Raw genomic sequence first — 24,865 nt, 5'->3', positions numbered from 1 at the left:
TTTTTCCAGGTGGTAGGAGCAGGTGTTCCTGGCAGAGAACCAGTGTGAGCAAATGCCTAGAACTGGCATGGGCGTGACATTGAGCAGCCACAATATGATAAGTATGCAGTGAGCATCTGGTATATTCTGGGACTGTGCCAAGTGCTTATGGCACAAAGGTGAGTAAGGGAGGCAGACTGAGCTGAGCTAAGGACACCCTGGAATGTCAGGGCTGGGGTTGTTCTCTAAGGCGTCAGCAGGGCAGATGGGAATAGCCCAGGGTGGGGCCTGGTGGGCGGGCAGAGTGTTTGTTTGACCCTGGCGACTCAGAAGAGAGCGCTTTCATTTTCTCTTTCGATTCTTCAGCTCTATCTGGGCCCAGAGGGTGTGTCTGGTTATTGCAGAGCCGCACAGCTGGGGACCAGATCCTCACGGTGAGAGGAGCTGCTTTGTGCTCACCCTCAGCCCAAGGAAGACTCCTGGGTAAGCAGGGGAGGGGAGGACCCCGCCCACCTCCCCATCCTCAGGACCACTTTCTGAGAAAAGCGTGGTTGTCACTGGTTTACGGAGCAAGGGAAATCAAAGCTCCGAGAGCTCAGGGAATGGAGCCAAGGCCACACATTGAGCAGCGGCAGAGCCTGGATTTGGAGGCAGGCTTGTCTGACTGCTTCCTCCCACCCCCTGGGCCCCCAGACAGCACAGAGCTCAGGTGTGCCCAGCTCTGGATCTGAACTCCTGAGACGTGAGTGGTGACCCCAGGAGTCTGGTGGATGTGGGGATGCTCAGCCCTCTGGGAAATTTGGTGGAAGCAGAGCGGGTGGAGGAGGGTGGGGGTCAGAGCCTCTCCTCCTTGTGTCCTGGCTTCCTGGAGGCTGCCCCCCAGGTGTGGTGCTGAGGCTGATGGTGATGGAGATTTCTTTTGAGATACAAGGAATCAAGGTTTGTTGACCTCCCCTGAGGGTCTGCTCTGGGTGAGGCCCTGGGGATAAACTGAGCCCTGAGAGGGGAGGGACAGGAGTCCAAGCAGGGAGTTGCAGGGCTTTGCCTTCCTGCCCCCGCTTCAGCCTCAGCTCAGGATGAGATGTAAGAGGTGGTCCTGTGTGTCCAGAATCAGAAAGACGGCCCGGAGGGTGGACGTGAGAAGGGATCATGGCAGAATATCCCCAGCAGGATCTCTGGGGGAGGGGGGGGGTTTATTTGTTTTTTGTGGTTTTGTCTGTTTGTTTGTTTTTGCCTGCTCCACAAAGGAATTCCCTGGGTTTTTTAAGATAAAAAGCCAAACTGTAGGAGTTGCCGCTGTAGCTCATTGGTAATGAACCCAACTAGTATCCATCAGGATGTGGGTTCGATCGCTGGCCTTGCTCAATGGCTTAATGATCCGGCATTGCTGAGAGCTGTGGTGTTGGTCACAGACTCGGCTTTGATTCCGAGTGGCTGTGGTGTAGGCTGGCGGCTGCAGCTCTGATTTGACTCCTAGCCTGGGAACTTCCATATGCCATAGGTGTCACCATAAAAAGCAATTTTTAAAAAAAGCCAAACTATAGACTCGGGAGTATAACAGGATGAGCGTGATCTTAGATCTATGTGTTTATCCAGACAGAGGCAAACTTTGGGGTTGTTAAATTCTCTTATCCCCCCCACAAAAAAAAACCCAGTGTCAAAAGGCCTGGTATTGCCCTCAGCTCTGCCCACCAAGGGCTGTGTGAACCTGGGCAAGTTGTTTTTCCAGAAATTGTTTGTTCAGCTCTCTTACCCTTTCTTAAAAAACTGACCTCAGTCCTTTCACATGGAATCTACACCCTGTGCGCTGTCGACAATCACCTTTACCTCTTGTAAATATTGCAAACAGTGTCTCCTGATCTCTTGTTGTTTACTGACCTGGTTTATGGTGTCCTTTGCAATTTTTAATTTTTAAGGGGTCAAAAAGATCAGACTTTCCTTTGTGTCTTCTGGGATTTATAGGGGGTTTTTTTTGTTTGTTTTCGTTCGTTTCCTTTTTAGGGCTGCACCCGTCGCCCTTGGCATATGGAATTTCCTGGGCTAGGGGTCAAATCAGAACTGCAGCCGCCAGCCTATACCACACCACATGAACACGTGATCCAAGCCACATCTGCAACCTATATCACAGCTCAGAGCAACACCAGATTCTTAACCCACTGAGCCGGGCCAGGGACTGAACCAGCATCCTCATGGATACCAGTTGGGTGCGTTACCACTGAGCCACAATGGGAACTCCCAGGTTTTGTGTTGCTGAGAAAGGTTTTCTCAACTCAATATTCTTTTTGAACTTTTCTTCTAGTATATTTGTAGTTGTTTTTCTCTCTTACAGTTATATTCCTTTGGGATTGATTGATTGATGAGTGGCTTTTTTTTCCTTCCTTTCTCTTCCTCTTCCTTCTACCTCCTTCCTCTTCATTCTACCCCCTTCCTCTTCTCTCCATCTCTTCCTTCCTCTTTCCCTCCCTCTCTTCCTCCCTTCCTTTCTCTTTCCTCTCCTTCAAGCAGGACCCATTTAATGGGTACCATTGCAGTCAAAAAGGAACAGGTCCTTTTTTTATGCCTTCAAAGGAGCCTCCTCTGTCCCAAAGTCCCTGGCAGCAGTTAGACCACACAGTGGGAAGAGACTGGAGGGAGATGGACGAAATATCCAGACTTTACCCAGCCTCCCTGGGGAAGGAGGGGTTTTGAAATGTCCTGCTCAAGGCTCAGGCATTATTCAAATCTTAGCTAAGACCCACATTTTCTCACAACTCTCTCTTCCCCATACTTCTCATATAAAAATACCATGGCTGGGCCTTCTCTTGAGGTGCAGCAGTTAAGGATCTGATGTTGTCACTGCTGTGGTTTGGGTTCCATCCCTGCCTGGAAATGTGCGCAGGACACAGGTGTGGTCAAAAAATGTATGTCATGGCTGGAGTAAGGAAACATGAGGAAATACAGGTGTTTTATACAACCTGAAAATAAAGTGTTTCTACAAAATCTTGCATAAACCAAGATGGCATAGAACTGAGACTCTGTATGTCTTTTGTAAAACTTTATTGGCAGAGGGTGATCTTTGAGGAAGGGAAAGATGCCTGTAAATAGAAACTCAGAAATCTGATAGAGCTGTCAATGAATATTAAATCAGCAAAGTAATTTGTGCAAAATCTGAGTCATTCTTACTTGTTATCTGCCAAAAGTGCTTTTCATCAAGACGGAAAACACATGGAATTATTTAACCCCAGGTGAATCAGGGGTTGTGCTGTGTCATTGAGAAGTTGGTTGTTTCTTGCCTGAATAATGGGTCCAACACCCCATATTTAAGAACCAGAACCAAGAAAGTACACATTTGAGGGGACCCTGGACAGTCACTGGGGGAAGGCAGCAAGGGGAGGGACTTCTGGGCTGGGCTTCCAAGGACAGGTAACCATTCCCAAGGTGAGGCAGGCAGGGAAAAGCATTGTGGGAGGAACAGCCTGAGCAAAGGCTGGAGGCTGGGGGGTAACCAGAAACACAGTTTTAAAATTTTTAAATTGGATATTATTTATTTACTTTCTACCAGGAAAGATAATGATTTCATTTATTTTTGTACTTTTTCTTATACCCCTCTCACCTTCTGCTAATATCATTATATCACTGATTTTACATCTTCTATTAGAAAACTTTGTAGCTGTAAGCACTTTATTTGTGCCTCTATTTCTTAGGTCCCCAAGTGCAGCCAGTGTTTCTTGACTTCCCACTTTGTAAAATGAGACTATTATTCCTCTTTCTTCTTTCAGTGATTCACCTTCCAATTTCTAGCATTGCACTTTAATTTTTTATTCTTTTATTTTTTTTTTAGGGCCACACCTGTGGCATATGGAAGTTCCCAGGCTAGGGGTCAAATGAGAGCTGAAGCTGCCGGCCTACACCACAGCCACAGCAATGGGGGATCCAAGCTGTGTCTGCAACCTACACCACAGCTCATGGCAATGCCGGATCCTTAATGCACGGAGCGAGGCCAGGGATCAAACCTTGGTCCTCATGGATACTAGTCAGGTTCATGACCACTGAGCCAAGACAGGAACTCTGCACTTTAATTTGATTGGTGACAAGTACATTTAGTTCTCATATTTAAATACTCTTTTTTTTTTTTTAAGAACATTTTTTTTTTTTGGTCTTTTTCTCCTTTTTAGGGCCGCATCCAGGCTAGGGGTCTAATCAGAGCTATAACTGGCGACCTACACCACAGGTCAGGGCAATGCCAGATCCTTAACCCACTGAGCAAGGCCAGGGATCGAACCCACAACCTCATGGTTCCTAGTCGGATTCGTTAACCACTGAGCCACGACGGGAACTCCTCTTTTTTTTTCTAAAAAATAATTATCCTAACTATAAATGAAATGCCAACTTTAAAAACTGAATAACTGTCTTGTATACCTGTAAACTATATTCCATTGTATATCAACTATACTTCAATTTTTTGAATCTTCAAAGTAATCAAAATGGGAGGAGTTCCCGTCATGGCTCAGTGGAAACAAATCCAACTAGGAATCATGAGTTTGCAGATTTGATCCCTGGCCTTGTTCAGTGGGTTAAGGATCCAGCGTTGCCTTGAGCTGTGGTGTAGTTCACAGACTCGGCTCAGATCTGGCATTGCTGTGGCTCTGGCGTAGACTGGCAGCTGTAGCTTCGATTAGACCCCTAGCCTGGGAAGCTCCATATGCTGTGGGTGTGGCCCTAAAAAAGAAAAAAAATAATCGAAATAATCAACATGGGAAATGAGGTGTTGCAAATAAATTTATTATAAAAATTTTTAAAAAAAGGTTTACATTCTTGCAATGTTTTCTTAGAGCCAACTTATACCAAATAGTTGCACATGGTTTTTAGCACAGCTTTAGTTTTTTTCTGGAGTTTCCATCTGCCTTTGTCTTTACCCCTCGAACTGTTTGTTTTGTTTTTTGTCTTTTTAGGGCCCCACCACAGCATGGGGAAGTTCCCAGGCTAGGGGTCGAATTGAAGCTGTAGCTGCCAGCCTACACCACAGCCACAACAACAGGATCTGAGCTGTGTCCTTGACCTACACCACAGCTCACGGCAATGCTGGATCCTTAACCCACTGAGCGAGGCCAGGGATTGAACCTGAGCCCTCATGGATAGTTGTCGGATTTGTTTCCCCTGAGCCATGGCAGGAACTCCCTCTTGCACTGTTTATTTTCAATCATCCCTCAGTGTCTTTCAAATTGTGCTTCATATGAGGTATGACATCAAGTCCCCTGTCCACAGAGCCCTCGACTTCTCATTCCAGTCTGGATTAGAGGCTCTCTAGGTCTGCTGCATATGCCCAGCTGGAAGCCCAGCGCTCATCCTTGGCTTCCCTTCTCTGTGGTTGCTTTTCCTGATTCTGAGATCCCACATCTCTCTCTCTTTTGGTTATTTTCCACCCCAATCCATCAACACCACACACACACACACACACACACACACACACACACACACCACTACTCAACACACACAGACAACACACACCACCTTTTTCTTTTTCTGTAACTCATTCTCAAGGAACTTTCTATAAACTCTGGTGTAGAGTTAGGGCTGCTATAAAGATGGGATGGGACGTGGGGTTGGTGAACTTATCCCCTACTTGCCTCTCTGCCTCCCTCTCTGGGGCTCTGCCCAGGAGACCGTTCTTGCCTGTACAGTCTCTCTCTGTCTCTCTCCCTCCACCCCTCTTTATTCAGCTATGGCTCCTCCATCCAGTTTTCAAACTTTTCTTGAAGACTCTCATGTCCTATTGCATCCATTCCTGTTTTTTATTAGCAGCAGAGGGAGGGAGGCAGGGTCTAGGTTCTTGAGCCCAGAGAGTGATTGGAAACCAGTCTACCATAGACAAGAGTTCTGACCTTTGGCAAGTCACGTAATACCTATGCTTCCTTACCTCTATATAGGAATACAGGGGTTCATAACTCAAGGTCACTGGAATGATATGAGTTATTTTTAAAGCCTTAGAGCAACTACTGGTGCAGAGCAAAGACCACAAACACAAGCCACTCTTATCATTCGCTGTTATAAGACCTTCTAGTACCTTTACTATCGTTTCAGTCAGGTCTCAGGAGGGGCAGTTGATAAACTGTTCTTTTTCCTTCTTGCAAATATGCCTACATGTAATCAGTGTTTGCTTTCTCTCTTCATCTCCCAAGGCAAGATAAGCACAGCAGAACTGAAAGAAATTCTCTTGATATAAAGTTTTTTTTTAAGGCTACTGAAAATTGGTAAAACCGAAAGGATGGACATGCTCATGTGTTATGAGTGTGAATGTCATTGCTACACTTTGTTTGCACAACAGGGTGACTCCAGGGAGGAACATTTTTAGATGCTGATACCCTCGGACCCAGTCATTCTATTTCTAGAAACAGCTTAAGGAAAGAATCTCAAATGTAGGCAAAGTTTCATGTGGGAAGGCTGCTCTTTGCACTGTTATTTACATAAAGAACAAGAAACAGCTCCAAGTCCAGCAGGTAGGGGAGGAGAGCCAGGAGGGTGCTTGGCAGCCCACAGCAGGGCTGCGGGGACTGGGCTGGGCCCGTGGAGTCCAGGCCCTTGTGAGAGAAAGGCTGATGCAGAAGCAAGGAGGGTGTGGGCTATGGGAAGCTGCAGGACAGGAAACTGGTGCAGGCAGAGACTGGAGCTCCAGGGGCAACATGTCATGTTGGAATGAGGAGTCAGGTACCCACCAACAGATCCACAGATATTTCTGTATATTCATGGGAGTAGAGCTTAGTCATCACAAACGTGGGATTCGGATCGGAAAGAGTTGGGTTCAAGTCCAGGCTCTGGCACCAATGTGAAAACTTGGACAGACCTGAGTTAATGTGAGTTTCAGGAGCCCTGCTCATCAAAGACACTGCATCAGTATTAACTATTGCCAATGAGTAAACACTAACGTTCCCAAACCACAGGTGATTTCCAGAGTATTCCCTTCCTCTCTTTTCTTCTGAGTTTGGTTTTATGGCCTCTCTAACTTAGCAGCTGGCTGTCCCTTGTCTGATGCGCTTCTCCTTGGGCCCCAACAGGAGAGCAGGCCTCTGACTTGGCTTGGAGGGAGCTGGAGGGAGGTGAGTCACTTTCCTGAAATAGCAGCCAGCAGAGCCCAGGACACAGAGGAACCCGCTGGGTGGAGGCCGCTGGGCCCTGGGGGCTGTGCCTGGGGGATGTGCAGGAGACCTGTCCGCTCGCTGCTCCTGCTGCCCCTGCTCACTCAGGGTCAAGGCCACAATCTGTTTTCTCTTCCCCAAGGGTGAAGCCACACCTCCGTTCCAGCCTGACCCAGAAACGGAGCGGAAGGGAGATCCCTGAGACCCTGCAGCTGCCACCATGAGCTCAGATGACCCGAGGGACCACTCAGGTATCCAGCCCCTCTACTCTGTGGTTCCTCCTCGTGACCTAGAACTGAGGGCGGGTCCTCCAGGCTGAGTGAACCTACAGAGGAATCGCCAACCAAGAAGGGGATCGATAAGCATCCTTGAGCTTATCAGCTTGCCCAGAGGAACCCTGGCATTAGAGTTAGGTCCCAGGGGCCTGTCCCCACAGCCTCCTTCTTGGCCCTCTCCTCAGGGAGCCACAGCCAAGGGGCTCCCTCGCTCCCCACCCGCCACCCAGCAGATGGCCCAGAAGTGAGGCCAGGACAGCCCACGGGGAGGGGGGACAGCAGACCTGGTGGGGGTGGCCCCTGAGGCCGGGCGGGGCAGGGAGAGGAGGTCCACCAGCACCCCTGGAGGCCTGTCCTGAACTCTCCCTGGGTCCCAGCCCCTCCTGCTCCCCGAGCCTGGGGCGTCCCCAGCAGGGGCCGTGTCCTCCAGCGCCCGCCCTGCTGGCACCCCCACAGCTCTGTGAGGGTCAGTGGCCCACTGAGCTGAACCTGGTCTGGCCTTGGCCGCTTCCCACCTGTGTGACCTGGAGCGACTCACCTGACCTCACCTGTGAGATGCGACCATTATTGCCCCGTGTGTCGTTATGAGGATCGACGCAGCGTGTGTCTGTGCCCTGGGCCAGTGCCTGTCATGGTGCAGGTCCTCCCTGAGGGCTGTGGCTGAACCCCCCACCTGCACTTGGTTAGTTCCGGGGGGGGGGAACCGCCCCCCTCCTGCAGAAAGCCCCTGTCCCCGCCGCCCTGCTGTGTTAGGACCCCTGCCTGGTGCTGCCATGGCAAAGCACCTGGTTGCCAGGTGGGATGGTCTCTGGCAGGTGCTGACTCTCCTGATCTCAGATACCCCTGCAGAGACCCAGGCTCTCAGTTACTTGCCCCACCCACCCCCACCCCAGTTAATCAATATGCAGATTTAGGGCTGGGGGTTCCCTCCATGGGAGCCCTCGTTTCCTTTCTCCCTTAGGGAATAGGACAATAAAATTTCACGACCCTTCCCCTGCAGGAGGGGCAGAGCAGAGGGAGTCTCGAGTCTCTTCCTCTTCTAATAAGGACACTAATCTTATTGGACTACGGCCCCACCCTTTGACCTCATTTAATGGTAATTACCTCCTGAAAGGCCCTGTCTTCAAATACAGTCCCTTGAGGTGTGGCCAAGTTCAACACCTGAATATGCAGTTGGGGCAACACAGTTCCGCCTATAACACCAGCCTTCTCCAGCCACAGTGCCCCAGGGGACCACTGCTCAGGAAAATGAACTTGAACTGATGTATATGCAATACCATTTACATTCCACCACAGGTTCTAACAATCTGATTCTTTTTTCTTTCCATGTAGAGAGTGAAAGCTTTTTGGAGGAGGTCACTGAGTATTTTCGGAACACAGTGAGTAGGGAAGAACTGCAGCTCCTGCTCACTGAAGGCAAAGCCTGGGAGAAATTTGTGACTGAGGCTGATTTGTCCAGGTAATGGGCACTGCTGTACCAAGAATGTCACCCAGATCCCCCCACCCCAGATTAGTTTTCTCCTGGCAGGCACACCTCCTCCAGGCAGTATCCTATGGTTGGGTTCAAGGATGTTCCTTCTCAAGATTCCATAAGTAATATTTCCTCCATCTCATTTGCTGGCAGTGAACAGTCTCAGTTGAGCAGAGATGAAACCTGCAAGGAAGCAGCAGGTTGTGTGACCTTGGATAAGTTACGTAACTACTCCCTGCCTTAGTTTCTTCATCTCTTCAGTCTTATTGTGGGGAACTGAGATTGTGCAGGCAAAGTGCTTAGTGTAATTGCTGGCACATGGTAGGTGCTCAATTCATGTTAGCTTTTAAAAAGTTTGTTGTGAAGAGACCGGGGACAAGGATCTTGATCTTGGAGGCAAGCAGGACTTCCTTTGGAACAAGTCAGAAAATCCTGATGTCATCAGTTTGTGTTGCTGGGATTCTGGCTAGAGCCCTTTTTTTCCCAGTCTTAGCAACTGTACAAACGCTGTCGGATCCTGCTGGCCCAACAGGCAGAGAGGCTGGAGTGGAATAGGATCAGGCTGGGCTGGATCCTGGCTTGACCCCGGCCCAGCTCTGGAACCTTGGTTATGTCTCGAATGTCAAATTTGTCATCTATCCAATGGGGATGGCAATTCAATCTGATGGATGGTGGCAATGGCCTTCGAGTGAACTGCAGGGTCAGAGGTGGGGAGCCACGTGCAATCATCTCATCCAAAGGCCCAGGACACCTGGACCAGGGTCAGACCTGGGGGTCAGGATGGAGCAGAGGGGTCTGAGGTGGAGGAGGAGTAGGAAGGTTTGGGCAACAGGGCCAGGGCTGGAGTGAGGCGAGTGGACCCCCGGACACCGAACTGCAGGGGCTGCTCACCTGGCAGAGATCCCCTGAGTGGGAGAGGGGACATTTCTTCCCTCCCTGACCTGGTCCCCTCCTGCCGGGCATCCAGGGCCTTGGGTGACCGTGTCCTCCACACCCTGCCTGGGAGCTGGGGGTTCTCCCTGCCACCTGGGCCCCTCTTCTGTTCTACGCAGGGTAGCCCTGACCGGTGGGAAGGCAGTGTGGCCTGGGGACAACTCCAACATTACAACGAGTGGCTGCCAGTTCTGTATAATTTGAGAGCTTCTGAGCAGACTCACGAGTTCCCACCAACGAGGAAACTCTTCCTCAGGCCGAGCAGTTCTTAGGGATGATTCCCAAAGTCTCTTGACTCTTTCAGAGGTTCCATAAACTCGCCACGGCCTTGGTGTGCAGGCAGGTGAAGCTGTCACCAGCTAAGGTATGGGTTAGGCTGGTGACCCCTGAGACGTCGGGGTGCTGGGTCAGGAGTCAGTGAGGTGGGCCCGAGGGGCGCCAGGGTAATAGCACATCTCCTGCTTCCCAGTCAGCGGGGACAGTGGATGGACCCGTGACCTTCAGCGGGGAAGGCCAAGGGCACGCGGCTTGGAAGACAGCAGCTGCTGGGCAAACCGATCATTAAGGCCTCTGCCAGCTCTGAGTTTTTATTGTTTTAGAAGAATTCCGAGTAAGCAGCAGTCACCAGTCTGCCACCCGAGACACAGTCCTCGGGACTCTCCTTACCTTTGACACCAATGGCAAATGTGGGGGCTTCCCCAAACCCTCTCAGGTGCGAGAGCTCCCTAGAGGGAGGCGCAGAACTCACTGAAGCTGTGGTGACCCCCGTTAGGGTGTCTGCCAGGGCAGGATGTGGGTGACCATCAGCCACAGGGCAGAGGCTGGGAGGGTTTTGAACGGGCAGCTCCCGTTGTCCTCAGGACGCACAGCTGTCCTGTGTTCCAGGGGGACAGGGCCCACGGAGCCCTGCCCGGCAGGGATGCTCCCCTTGTTTAAAAAACAAATGCTTCCGACCCTTGTTAAAATGATAAGGAAGACGTTACTGAGGCCCATCGTGAGAGGTGCAAAGACCATCGCCGTGGGGGAGAGACTGGGCTCAAAGTCAAATGCGTCAGAGACAACGGGGACTCATCACCAAGGAGCAGGGGCTGCCGGGGTGGATGGAAGGTTCCTGGGGGGAGACGTCAAGGGTAGGGACCCCTGTTAAACTTTCCCAGGAGGGCTCTTGCTAAAAGGAGGTCGAGGACCTATGCCTCAAAGGTGATCCGATGTCAAGAGTGCCCGTGGGACGTTCTCCCTAGAGTGACCTGCAAGAGTTCTGGCTGAACGCGGGCGATGGGGGCCATCGAGGACACGGATGTGAGGTCAAGGGTCGGTGAGAAGGGGGCTCAGAAGAGCCTGCCTCAAGTTTGGTCAAGGGGAGAGTCTTTTCCACCGGAGCCTCGGTGTCCGGAGTTTTGCTGGGGCTCCATCACATGCTGCCCGCACGGCTGACCTGCTGCCTCCAGCCCCTCCCGGGGCTCAGGCTACTGTCCCAGGGTCCAGCTCCTCCAGCAATTATTCCCCGTGACCCAGAGGCCCCATCGCGCATCGCCTTGTGGGGCTGCCCAGTGGCCAAGGGCCCAGGTGGACAAGAACACTCCTCTCAGCCAGAACATTCCAGGGGCTCAGGGGTCACTACCAGTAGCCAAGGGCAGCGAGCAGGTTAACGCCTCACCGCCACCAAGTTCCTCTGACTGAGGGATTTCTGCTCCAGTCCCACTGTTCTTTGTTCATCTGTGGTCCCTCCTACACTCTTTTTGTTTTTGTTTTGTTTTCCTTTTTTTTTTTCCAATGTATTATTGGCATTTATTGTTTCAACTTTTTTTTTTTTTTTTTTTTTTGTCTTCTTGCATTTTCTAGGGCCACTCCCGCGGCATGTGGAGGTTCCCAGGCTAGGTGTCAAATCGGAGTTGTTGTCGCTGGCCTACGCCACAGCCACAGCAGATCCGAGCCAAGTCTGTAACCTACACCACAGCTCCTGGCAAGGCCAGATCCTTTACCCACTGAGCAAGGCCAGGGATGGAACCTGCAACCTCATAGTTCCCAGTTGGATTCGTTTCTGCTTTGCCATGATGGGAACTTCTTATTGTTTCAGCTTATTATGAAGATTCTCATGCTTCTGAATTAGTTAGTATGACAAATATTTGGAAATACATTTTTTATATTGTGCTCTGATCATTTCCAATTTTTGAAATATTTTTAAAATTAAAAAATTTTTCCTACTCACTCTTCGAAATTGATGGTGTTGACCTGCCTCTGAGGCATCTTTATCAAATACCTATCTTAAGCGTATAATCAGATGGAGCTCCTGTTATGGCTCAGCAGGTCAAGAACCTGACATGTTGTTGACGATGCGGATTTGATCCCTGGCCTCGCTCAGTGGGTTGAGGATCCTGCTTTGCTGTGAGCTGAGGTGTCGGTCGCAGATGTGACTTGGATCCAGTATTGCTGTGGCTGTGGTGTAGGCCTGGACCCCTAGCCTGGGAACTTCCATATGCCGCAGGTGTTACCCATAAAAAAAAAAAAAAAAAAGAGTATCCTAAGATGACTTTTGCGTATTTATTCCATGATTGAATGAGTCTATGGAGCACCTACAAGGTACAAAACGTGTTTAACTTTGAAAGAAAAAAATTTTACATTTGTGGATTTTTTTTCCATTCAATGTATAATAAAATCTCTGTGATTGATGCCAAATAGATTTTGTTGAGCCCACTTTACGAACTAGCAAACTGTCTTCCTAATAATCCCTTGACCTTCACTGTTACAGGGAAGAGGCAGATGCACTGCGTGAGTATCTGAAGGAGCTGGAAACAGACTTGGCCTTGGAGGACAAAGACTCCCTCCTACAAGACCAGCTGGAGAGAACGAGGTTTTTGCAGGAGTTTCCCCGAGTGAAACTGGAGATCGAGGCGCAAATAGGAAAGCTGCATGCGCTTGCGGCCAAGGTTGACAAGGTGCACAGGGACTGCACCATCTCCAACGTGGTGGCCACCTCCACCGGTGCTGCGTCTGGCATCCTGACCGTTCTTGGTCTGGCTCTGGCACCCGTGACAGCAGGGTTCAGTCTGGCACTCTCTGCCACTGGGTTAGGGCTGGGAGTAGCGGCTTCTGTGACTGGTGTGTCCGCCAGCATTGTGGACAAGGTCAACAGTTCATTAGCAGAAAGAGAAGCCAGTCGCCTCATGTCCACCAGCTTCAACAAAGCGGAGGTGATTTCAGAGTCTCTGGGCAAGAGCACACCCCAAATTGTGTCCTTAACAAAGAATTTCATCCAAGGCTTGCCACGCATTGGGAAGAATATCCGGGCCATCAAGCTGGCCAAAGCCAACCCTCGCTTAGCAGCCAATGCCAAGCGCTTCATGACCGCTGGGCAAGTCTCAGTTCGAAACAGAAGGCTGGTGAAGAAAACGTTTGAAGGGACAGTTCTGGCAATGACCAAAAATGCCCGGATCATCGGTATGGCTACTGCAGGTGTTGCCCTTCTGATGGACGTGGGCTTCCTGGTGAAAGAGTCAATCCACTTGCAGCAGGGGGCAAAGGCAGAGTCAGCAGAAAGGCTGAGACAGCAGGCCCAGGAGCTGGAGAAGAAGCTGGAGGAGCTTACCAGGATCTATGAGAATCTGCAGTAAGGCCTGACTCCGCCACCCCCAGAGCAGTGCAGAGACACGTCCGGGGCCAACACGCAGTGGTACCTTGGAGGCAAAGAGACGTGGACATAAAATGATAAAAGTGGGGAAGCTGAGCTGGTCTCTCTGACTCTTCTTTTGGTCTATTTTCTGGACTATGCCGTTTCCCCAGAAGATGAGAAATCTGAAACCCTTGAAAATTCAAAAGATGTCATTTTCTTCCCTGAAATTCTTCCTCTTGGCTTGATGAGTCACAAAACTTCAAGCACCATTGTTGAAAAATTATTTCAAAAAAGTATAGAATAAATGTCATCTTTTCCGTTTTGTCTTTCAAGATTGATTTTCCGCTTTATCACTCAAGATGCATTTCTATGGCGGTAGTTTGAAAAAAAACCTTAGGAGGCAACGAAAACCTTTTCATTTGCCCAATAATCACATGATCAGAGGGGCCGAGTTCATTGACTGAGCCCCTACCTCATCCTCTGTCTTTCTAAATACCCGGTGGCCTGTAGGTAGAGACGCTGTGATGTACCATCAGATGCGATCTCTCTCACGCTTATATTTCTCTAGCCCTCACAGTGCCCCTCTGAGCATTTCCCCAAAGTCCTACCTCACCCCAGGGAGACCACAGCCAGAAAATGAATGCCGAAATTTCTAGCTTTTGTGTTCATCAATTTTCTGGTCGTTATTGATTTACAGTACTCTTTTGGTTCCAGATGTCAAACGGAGTGATCCAGTTAATATGTTTCTTTCCCAGATTCATTTTCCTTATAAGTTATTGCCAAATACTGTGTATAGTTCCCTGCAGTATGCAGTAGGTCCTCGTTGGTTACCTATTTTATATATAGTGATGTGTATGTTAATCCCAACCTCCCAATGTATCCCTCCCTCCCTTCTCACCGTGGTAACTGTAAGTTTGTTTTCTATGTGTGTGAGTTTTTTACTGTTTGGTAAATAAATTCATTTGTATCTCTCTCCTTTTTAAAAAATATTCCACATTCAAGTGGTGTCATATGATATTTGTCTTTCTCTGTCTGGCTTACTTCACTTAGTATGATAATCTCGAGGTCCATCCATGTTGCTGCAAATGGCATTATTTCATTCTTTTTTATGGCTGAATAATATTCCTCTGTGTGTTTGTGTGTGTGTGTACATCATATCTACTTTATTCATTCACCTGTGAATAGACATTCAGTTTGCTTCAATGTTTTGGGTGTTGTAAATAGTGCTGCTATGAACTTAGGGGTGAACATACCTTTTCAGATTATAGTTTTGTCCAGATATATGCCCAGGAGTGAGATTGCAGGATCGTTCGGTGACTCTATTTTTAATCTTCTAAGACAACTCCGTGCTGTTCTCCATAATGGCTTACCAATTGACATTCCCACCAATGGTGTAGGAGTGCTCTTTTCTCTCTACACCGTCTCTAGTGTTTCCTATTTGTAGACTTTTTGATGATGGCCATTCTGACCAGAGTAATAACGCATACTAGTTTGACTTGCATTTCTCTAATAACTAGCAAAGCTAATCATGTGCCTGTTTGCCATCTGTATGTCTTCATTGGAGAAATGTCAATTTAAATCATCTGCCTTTTTTTCTTCTTTTCTCTCTCTTTTTTTTTTTTTTTTTTTTTTTTTTGCCTTTTTGCCTGTAGCATATGGAGCTTCCCAGGCTAGGGTTCAAATTGGAGCTACAACTGCCAGCCTGCACCACGCCACAGCAACATAGGATCTGAGCCACATCTGTGACCTATACCACAGCTCATGGCAATGCCGGATCCTTAACCCAGTGAGCAAGGCCAGGGATTGAACCTGCATCCTCATGCTCGAAGTCAGATTCATTTCCACTGAGCCATGACGGGAACTCCATGCCCATTTTTTAATTGGGTTGTTTGGTGGTTTTGGGATTTTCTTATATTGAGTTGTATAAGCTGTTTTCATATTTTGAAAATTAATTCCTTGTTGGCCATTGCATCATTTGCAAATATGTTCCCCTGTAGGTGGTCTTTTCATTTTGTTTATGATTTCCTTTATAGTGCAAAAACATTTCAGTTTTAATTAGGTCCCACTTATTTATTTTTCTTTCCATTAATCTAGGAAACAGATCTGAAAAGATATTGCTGTGATTTATGTCAAAGAGTGTTCTGCCTATATTTTCATCTAGAAGTTTTATACTATCCTGTCTTACATGAGGTTTTAAATCCACTTTGAGTTTATTTTTGTATATGGTGTTAGAGAATGTTTTTGTTGTTGTTGTTCAAGTGAGGCCAGGAATCGAACCCGCAACCTCATGGTTCCTAGTCGATTCATTTTCGCTGCACCACGACAGAAACTCCCCAAGTGTTTTTTTTTAAATTACACAATTTATTACATGTATTCTTGTACAATATTCATCACAATCCAATTTTATAGCATTTCCATCCCACAACCCCAGCGCATCCCCCAACCCCGAACATATCTCTTTGGAAACCATAAGTTTTTCAAAGTCTGTGAGTCTGTATCTGTTCTGCAAAGAAGTTCAGTCTGTCCATTTTTCAGGTTCCACATGTCAGTGAAAGCATTTGATGTTGGTGTCTCACCATCTGACTGACTAACTTCACTTAGCATGATAATCTCTAGGTCCATCTATGTCGCTAAAAATGCCATTATTTCGTGCCTCTTAATGGCTGAGTCATACTCCATTGTGTATATGTACCACATCTTCTTTGTCCACTCCACTGTCGATGGACATTTAGGTTGTTTCCATGTCTTGGCCATTGAAAATAGTGCTGCCATGAACATCGGAGGAGTACATGTGTCTTTGCGAGTCATGGTTTTCTCTGGATAGACGCCCAGGAGTGGGATTGCTGGATCAAATGGGAGTTCTATTTTTCGTTTTCTGAGGCATCTCCATCCTGTTTTCCACAGTGGTTGCACCAATTTCCAATCCCACCAACAGTGTAATGGGGTTCCCTTCTCTCCACACCCTCTCCAGCACTTAGTGTCTGTAGACTTTTTGATGGTGGCCATGCTGGCTGGTGTGCAGTGGTGGTACCTCACATTGGTTTTGATTGGCCTTTCTCTAAAAATGAGTGACGCTGAACATTTTTTCATGTGTTTTTCGGCCATCCATATGGCTTCTTTGGAGACCTGTCTGTTTAGATCTTCCGCCCATTTTTTGATGGAGTTTTTCGGTAATTTTTTGGTATGGAGCTACAGAAGCTGTTTATAAATTTTGGAGATGAATCCCTTGTCAGTCGCTTCATTTGCAAAGATTTCCTCCCATTCTGTGGGTTGTCTCTTCATTTTGCTTAGGGTTTCCTTTGCTGTGCAGAAACGTTTGAGTTTGCTTAGGTCCCATTTGTTTATTTTTTCTTTTACTGTCATTGACTCGAAGAGGTGGATCTGAGAAGATGTTGCTGTGGTTTATGTCGGAGAGTGTTTGGCCTATGTTTTCCTCGAAGAGTTTTATAGTGTCTGTATTATATCTAGGTCTTTAATCCATTTGGAGTTTCTTTTTGTGTATGTTGTCGGGGAGTGTTCTAATTTCGTTCTTTTCCATGTGGCTGTCCAGTTTTCCCAGCACCACTCTTGAAGGGGCTGTCTTTTCTCCATTGTATGTTCTTGCCTCCTTCGTCATAGATTAGTTGGCTGTAGGTGCGTAGGTTTAATTCTGGGCTCTCTATCCTGTTCCACTGATCAGTATTTCTGTCTTTGTGCCAGTACCGCACGGCTTTGAGGATTGTTGCTTGGTAGTATAGTCCGGAGTCTGGGAGCCTGACTCCTCCAGCTCCGTTTTTCTTTTTCCGGATGTCTTTGGCTATTCTGGGTCTTTTGTGCTTCCAAACACACTTTAAAATATCTTGGTTGAGATCTGTGAGAAACGTCCTTGGTACTTTGGTAGGGATTGCATTGAATCTGTACATTGCCTTGGGTAGTATCGTCATTTTGGTAATATTGGGTCTTCCAATCCAAGAGCATGGTATGCCTTTCCATCTGCTTGTGTCATCTTTGATTTCCTTATCTCGGTGTCCTATAGTTTTCAGAGCACAGGTCTTTTGTCTCTTTAGGTAGGTTTCCTCCTGGGTGTTTTCTTCTTTTGGATGCGATGGTAAACGGGATTGCTTCCCTACTTTCTCTTTCCGATCTTTCATTGTTCATATATAGAAATGCTGTCGATTTCTGCGTATTGCTCTTGTATCCTGCGACTTTGCCGAATTCGTGGATGAGCTCTGACAGTGTTTGGGTGGAGTCTTTAGGATTCGCTAGGTATAGTATCATGTCATCTGCAAACAGTGATAGTTTTACTTCTTCCTTTCCAATTTGGATTCCTCTTAGCTCTTTTACTTCTCTGGCTGCTGTGGCTAGGACTTCCAAAACTAGGCTGAAGAGTAGTGGCGAGAGCGGGCATCCTTGTCTTGTTCCTGATGTCAGTGGGAATTCTTTGAGCTTTTCGCCATTGAGAATGATGTTCGCTGTGGGTTTGTCATAGGTGGCCTTTATTACGTGTTGAGGTAGGTTCCCTCTATGCCCACGTTCCGAAGGGTTGTTATCAGAAATGGGTGTTGGATTTTGTCAAAGGCTTTTTCCGCGTCTATCGAGAGGATCATAGGGCTTTTGTTCTTCAGTTTTTTCATGTGGTGTATCACACGGATGGATCTGTGGCTCTAGAAGGACCCTTGCGTCCCTGGGACAAATCCCACTTGATCATGATGTGCAGTCCTTTGAATGTATTGTTGGATGTGGTTTGCTAGTGTTTTGTTGAGGATTTTTGCATCGATGTTGATCGGTGAAATGGGCCTGTAGTTTTCTTTCTTTGTGGTATCTCTGTGTGGTTTTGGCATCAGGGTGATGGTGGCCTCATAGAATGAGTTTGGGAGTGTCCCTTCCCCTGCGGTCGTTGGGAATAGTTTGAGAAGGAGAGGCATTAGCTCTCCTCTAAATGTTTGATAGAATTCGCCCGTGAGGCCACCTGGTCCTGGACCCTTGTTTGGTGGAAGTTTTTTGATCACAGCTTCAATTTCAGTCCTTGTGATTGGTCCATTCATCTTTTCTATTTCACCTTGGTTTAGTCTTGGCAGATTGTACTTTTCTAAGAATTTGTCCATTTCCTCTAGGTTTTCTGTTGTATTGGTGTATGGCTGCATATAGTAATCTCCCATGATCCTTTGTATATCAGTGATGTCCGTGGTTACTTGTCCTTTTCCATTTCTAATTTTATTGATTTGAGTCCTCTCTTTTTTTTTCTTGATAAGTCTGGCTAAAGGAGTTATCTATTTTTTTCTTGTTTTTTTTTTTTTTTCTTTTCCTTTTCTAGAGTTGCTTCCCACGACATATGGAAGTTCCCAGGCTAGGATTCGAATCAGAACTGTAGTCTCCAGCCTACACCAGAGCCACAGCAATGCGGGATCCGAGCCGCGTCTGCAACATATACCACCGCCCACAGCAACGCCAGATCCTTAACCCACTGAGCAAGGCCAGGAATCGAACCCGCAACCTCATGGTTCCTAGTCGGATTCGTTAAACACTGCACCACGATGGGAACTCCTCAATTTTGTGGATCTTTTCAAAGAACCAGCTTTTTGTTTCATTGCTTTCTTCCTTTCTATTTCATTGATTTCTGCTCTGATATTTATGATTTCCTTCCTTCTACTCACTTTAGGTCTCGCCTGTTCTTCTCTCTCAAGCTGCTTTAGAGGTGAAGTCAGCTTGTTTGTTTGAGCTTTGTTGTGTTTCCTGAGGTGGGCTTGTAGTGCTGTAACCTTTCCTCTGACAACGGCTTTTGCTGCATCCCATAGGTTTTGGAGTGTCGTATCTTTGTTGTCATTTGCTTCTAGGTATGTCTACATTTCCTCTTTGATTTCTTCAGTGATCCATTGGTTGTTTCGTACCATGTTGTTTAGTCTCCCCGTGTTTGTGTTTTTTGCAGTTTTTTCCTTGTTGTTGATTTCCAGTCATATAACATTATGTTTGGAGAAGTTGCTTGGTATGATTTCAATTTTCTTAAGGTTTCCGAGGTTGGATTTGTAGCCCAGGGTGTGATCAATCTTAGAGAATGTTCCAGGTGCACTTGAGAAGAGTGTGTATTCTGTTGCTTTGGGATGGAATGTCCTATAAATCTCTGTTAAGTCCATGTGGCCTAATGCTTCATTCAGGGCCTGTGTCTCCTTATTGACTTTCTGTCTGGACGATCTGTCCATTGCTGTAAGTGGGGTGTTAAAGTCCCCCACTATGATTGTGTTATTGTCGATTTGTCCTTTTAAGGTTGTTAGCAGTTGCCTTATATATGGTGGTGAACCTGTGTTGGGTGCGTAGATATTTAAAATTGTTACATCTTCTTCTTGGATTGATCCTCTGATCATTATGTAGTGACGTCCTTTGTCCCTTCAAATATTCTTCATTTTAAAGTCCATTTTGTCTGATGTGAGTGTTCCCACTCCAGCTTGCTTTTGACTCCCGTTTGCATGGAATATTTTCTTGCATCCTCTCACTTTCAATGTGTATGTGTCCCTAGAAGTGAAGTGGGTCTCTTGAAGACAGCATGTATATGGGTCTTGTTTTGTATCCATTCAGCCGGTCTGCGTGTTTTGGTTGGGGCGTTTAGTCCATTCACCTTTAAGGTAATCATTGATATGTGTGTTCTTATTGCCATCTTATTAACTGCTTTGGATTTGTTTTTGTTGCTCCTTTTGCTTGGCTTCTTCTCTTGTGGTTGGATGACTATCTTTAGTGTTGTATTTGAGTTGGTTTTTCTTATTTGTTTGTGTATCAACTGTAGGATTTTGGTTTGTGGTTGCCCTGAAGTTTTGATAGAAAAGTCGATATACATATAGATGAGGTTGTTTTAAGGTGTTGGTCTCTGAATTGCAAGTTCATCTCCACTGTCCTGCCTTTGTACCCACCTCTTCTCATGATTTCTGATGCGGGTAGCATAACTGTGCATGGAAGATTTCCTATCTTTACTGTGTATTTGCCTTTACTGGTGAGCCTTGTCATTGGTGGTATGTTTGCTTCCTGTTGATGTCCTTTTTTTTTTTTTTTTTTTTTCTGCCTAGAGACATTCCTTTAGTATTTGTTGTAGGGCTGGCTTAGTGTTGCTGAGTTCTCTTTGCTTTTGCTGATCTGGGAAGCTTTTGCGTTCTCCTTCAAATGTGAATGAGAGCCTTGCTGGGTAAAGTAATCTTGGTTGGCGGTTTTATCCTTTCATCCCGTTCAGTCTATCATGCCACTCCCTTCTGGCCTGCAGAGTTTCTGCTGAAAAATCTGCCGATAACCTTCTCGGGGTTCCCTTGTATGTTACTGGTTTCTCTTCCCTAGCTGCTTTCAGTGTTTTCTCTTTAATCTTGGTCAGTTGGACTAATATATGCCTCGGTGTAGTCCTCCTTGGGTTTATGTTGTATGGTACTTGTTGTGCTTCCTGGATTGGAGTGAGTGGTTCCTTTCCCACGTTAGGGAGGTTTTCGGCTGTTCTCTCTTGGAATAGTTTTTCTGTCCCCTCCTCTCTCTCTTCTCCTTCTGGCACCCCAATAATACGGATGTTGGTGCGTTTAACGTTGTCCCAGAGTTCTCTGAGACTCTCTTCATTTCTTTTCAGTCTTCTTTCTCTTTTCTGTTTCGCATCTGTGATTTCTACTATTCTGTCCTCCGCCTCGCTTATTCATTCTTCTGCCTCCTGTATTCTGCTGTCGGTTGCTTCTAGGGAATTTTTTATTTGTTACTGTATTTTGCATCTCGTCGTGTTTAAATTTTATATCTTGTATCTCTTGGCTCAGTGTTTCCTGTCAGTTATCCATCTTTGCCTCCAGTTTATTTCCCATGTCTTGCATCATCTTTAGCATCAACAGTCTAAGGTCGTTTTCCTGGAGGCTGAGAATCTCCTCCTCACTTAGCTGTTTTTCTGGGGTTTTTCCTTTCTCCCTCATCTGAGTTATAGTTCTCGGTCTTTTCATTTTTACAGGTTTTTGGTGTGCTGATCTTTTCACAGACAATAGAGTTGTAGCCTCTCTTACTTCTGGCATCTGTGCCCCTTGTGGCTGAAGTTGGTACCAGGGGGCTTGCTGTAGGCTTCCTGATGGGAGGGACTGATGCCTGCCCACTGGTAGGTGGAGCTGATTCTTATCCCTCTGGTGAGTGGGGCTTTGTCTCTGGATGGGATTAGAGGTGGCTGCGTGCCTGGGGGGCGGGGAGTCTTTAGGCAGGCTGTTTACTGAGGGGCAGGGCTGGGATCCCACCTGGTTTGTGCTTTGGCCTGGGGCTTCTCAGCCCTGATGGGTGGGGCCAGACTTTCCCAGAATGGCCACTTCCGGAGAAATCCCCCGCAAGAGCTTTGCTTCCAGTGTCCTTCCCCGACAACAAGCCACATTCACTCTGTTTTCCCAGGAAGTCCTCCAAGAACCGCGGTCAGGTTTGACCCAGATTCCTATGGAGCCTTTGCTTTGCCCTGGGACCCAGTGCATGTGAAAGTCTGAAAGGCCCCCTTTTCACACTGGGGTTTCCGTTTCCCCCAGTCCCGTGGAGCTCCTGGGCACAAGCCCCACTGGCCTCAATGCCAGACGTTCCAGGGGCTCTTTCTCCCAGTGCCAGATCCCCACACGTGGGAGTTGGATGTGGGGCTCAGAACTCTCACTCCTGTGGGTGAGTCTGTGTGAACCAGTTAGTTTCCAGTCTGTGGGGCTTCCCACCCGAGACGTATGGGGTTGCTTACATCACGTAATTGCCCCTCCTACCTCTTGATGTGGCCTCCTCTCTGTCTTCTGGAGGAGGGTATCTTTTTTAAGGTTTCTGGTCCAGTTGGTTGAAGATTGCTCAGCCTTTGGTTGTGAATTTTGTTGTTTTAGGAGAGAAGTTGAGCTCCAGTCCTTCTATTCATCCATCTCAATCCGCCCTGCAACCCCACCGAATGTTTCATTCTTTTACATGTAGCCGTCCAGTTTTCCCAGCACCACTTTTTTTCCTTCTTTTCTTTTTTTTTTTTTCCTTTTGTCATTTTTAGGGCCACCCCCGTGGCACATGGAGGTCCCAGGCGAGGGGTCCAATCAGAGCTGTAGCTGCCGCCCTAGCCACAGCCACAGCCTCACAGGATCCAAGCTGCATCTTCGACCCACACCACAGCTCACAGCAACGCCAGATCCTTAACACTGAGCAAGGCCAGGGATCAAACCCACAACCTCATGGTTCCTAGTCAGATGCATTAACCACTGAGCCACAACAGGAACTCCCCCAGCACCACTTATTGAGGAGACTGTCTTTTCTCCATTGTATGTTTTTGCCTCCTTTGTGGTAGATTAGTGTACCACATGTGTGTAGATTTACTTCTGGGCTTTCTATCGTGTTCCGTTGATCTCAATGTCTGTTTTTGTGCCAGTACCATCTGTGTAGATTGCTGTAGCTTTTAGTACATTCTGAAGTCTGGGATCCTGATTCCTCCAGCACCATTTTCTTTTCTTTTCTTTTCTTTTTTTTTTTTTTTTTTTTTTTTTTTTTTGTCTTTTTTGCTATTTCTTGGGCTGCTCCCACGGTATATGGAGGTTCCCATTCTAGGGGTCGAATTGGAGCTGTAGCCTCCGGCCTATGCCAGAGCCACAGCAACTTAGGATCCGAGCTGCGTCTGCAACCTATGCCACAGCTCATGGCAACGCCGGATCATTAACCCACTGAGCAAGGGCAGGGACCGAACCCACAACCTCATGCTTCCTAGTCGGATTCGTTAACCACTGCGCCATGACGGGAACTCCCCTCCATTTTTTTTTTTTAATGTTTTGGCTATTTGGGGTCTTTTGCATTTCCATACACATTTTAAAATTTGTTGTTCAGTTCTGTGTAAAATACCATCGGTAATTTGACAGGGAGCGCACTGAGTCTGTAGATTCCTTGGGTGGTCTTGTGCTTTTACAAATACTGATTCTTTCTTCCAGTCCAAGAACTTAGTGTATCATTCCATTGGTTCATGTCGTCTTCAGTTTCTTTCATGAGTGTCTTATCGTTTGAGCATACAGGTCTTTGGCCTTCTAGATAGTATCGTTCCTAGGTATTTTGTTTTTCTGATGAGATGATAAGTGGGATTGTTTCCTTATCTTTCTTATAGACAACATATATATGGGGGTGGATCTTGTGTTTGTATTCATTCAGCTAGTCTGTCTTTTGGTTGGAGCATTTAAGTCATTTACATTTAAACTAATTACTGATATGTATGTTCTCATAGCCATTATGTTCATTGCTTTGGATTTGTTTTTGTGGGTCTTCCCCCGCCCCCTTTCTTCTTTCGTTCTCTTGTGATGTAATGAATATCTTTAGTGCTGCGTTTGGATTTTTTCTTGTTTGTATGTATGTCTGTTATAGATTTTTGGTTTGCGGTTACCATGAGATTTTGGTATAGCAGTTTGTATACAACATGATTGATTTAAGTTGCTCATCTTTGAATTTCAAGCGCGTTTAAAATATCCTGCATTTGTACTCTCCTCCTCTCATGGTTACTGGTTTTTGTGGAGTATTTTGTGTGTGGATGATTTCCTACCTTCACTGTAAGTTTGCCTTTGCCTGTGAGCCTTTCCATTTCATGATGATCTTGTTTCTAGTTGTGGCCTTTTCTTTTCTGCTTAGAGAAATTCCTTTAGCTTTTGTCATAAAGCTGGCTGGGTGGTAATGACTTCTTTTAGCTTTTTCTTGTCTGTGAAGGTTTTGTTTTCTCTGTCAACTATGAACAAGTGCCTTTCTGGGTAGACTGTTCTTGGTTGTAGGTTTTCCTTCTGTCATCTCTTTGAATATATTGTGCCACTCCCTTCTGGCCTGCATAGTTTCTACTACAAAAGCAGCTGATAGACTTACGAGGATTCCCTTGGAGGTTATTTGTTGCTTTCAATATTTTCTTTGTCTTTAATGTTGGTCAGTTTGACTGCTATGTGTCTCAGCCTGTGCCTCCTTGGGTTAATCCTGTATGGAACTCTCTGAGCTTCCTGAAATTGGGCAAATGTGTCCTTTCCCATGTTGAAGAAGTTTTCAGGAGTTCCCATGATGGAAAGGTGGAAATGAATCCGACTAGGAACCATGAGGCTGTGGGCTCAATTTGTGGCCTTGTTCAGTGGGTTAAGGATCCAGTCTTGACATGAGCTGTGGTGTAGGTTGCAGACGCAGCTTGGATCTGATGCTTCTGTGGCTGTGGTATAGGCTGGAAGCTATAGCCCCAATTGGACCCCTAGCCTGGGAACCTCCATATGCCATGAGTGTGGCCCTAAAACCGTATAAAAGCAAAAAGAAAAAAAAAAAGGAGTTTTCTGCTCATATCTCTTCAAATATTTTCCCAGGCCTTTTCTCTCTCTTTTCCTTCTGGGACTCACATAATGTGTTTGATGGCCATCCATTTGCTTTAACTACCCTGATTTTTTTCATTCTGAATTCTGTTCCATGGCAGTGATTTCTACCACCCTGTCTTCCAGCTCACTGATTCATTCTTTTGCTTCACTTATTCTTTTTTCACTCAATGAATTTTATTATGTTTATAGCTGTACAACAA

The 24,865-nt window shown here is 46.8% G+C and overlaps 1 protein-coding gene across 1 annotated transcript; it reads left to right on the top strand.

Annotated features, from left to right (window-relative positions):
• The first annotated feature begins 376 nt into the window (after positions 1 to 376).
• LOC106510284 (apolipoprotein L3) lies at positions 377 to 14,367 on the top strand. Its single transcript, XM_021091544.2, has 4 exons — positions 377 to 462; positions 7,234 to 7,342; positions 8,699 to 8,825; positions 12,520 to 14,367. The coding sequence occupies exons 2-4, from the start codon at positions 7,312 to 7,314 to the stop codon at positions 13,379 to 13,381; spliced, it is 1,020 nt and encodes a 339-aa protein (XP_020947203.1). The 5' UTR covers positions 377 to 462; positions 7,234 to 7,311; the 3' UTR covers positions 13,382 to 14,367.
• The last annotated feature ends 10,498 nt before the right edge of the window (positions 14,368 to 24,865 follow it).

This window comes from Sus scrofa, chromosome 5, assembly GCF_054392235.1.
Source record: "Sus scrofa isolate SSC_HxYL_T2T_F1_AM1 chromosome 5, Sscrofa_HxYL_maternal_Yorkshire_Landrace_v2.0, whole genome shotgun sequence".
Classification (NCBI taxonomy): domain Eukaryota; kingdom Metazoa; phylum Chordata; class Mammalia; order Artiodactyla; family Suidae; genus Sus; species Sus scrofa.
This window is presented reverse-complemented; position numbering and strand designations above follow the sequence as displayed.

What these genes read in the sequence shown, in the direction of transcription:
- LOC106510284 (XM_021091544.2), top strand. Translation starts at nt 7,312, where the DNA reads ATGAGCTCAGATGACCCGAGGGACCACTCAG. An exon ending in TGACCCGAGGGACCACTCAG is followed by an intron (nt 7,343 to 8,698) that starts GTATCCAGCCCC and finishes CTTTCCATGTAG; the next exon opens with AGAGTGAAAGCTTTTTGGAG. An exon ending in ACTGAGGCTGATTTGTCCAG is followed by an intron (nt 8,826 to 12,519) that starts GTAATGGGCACT and finishes TCACTGTTACAG; the next exon opens with GGAAGAGGCAGATGCACTGC.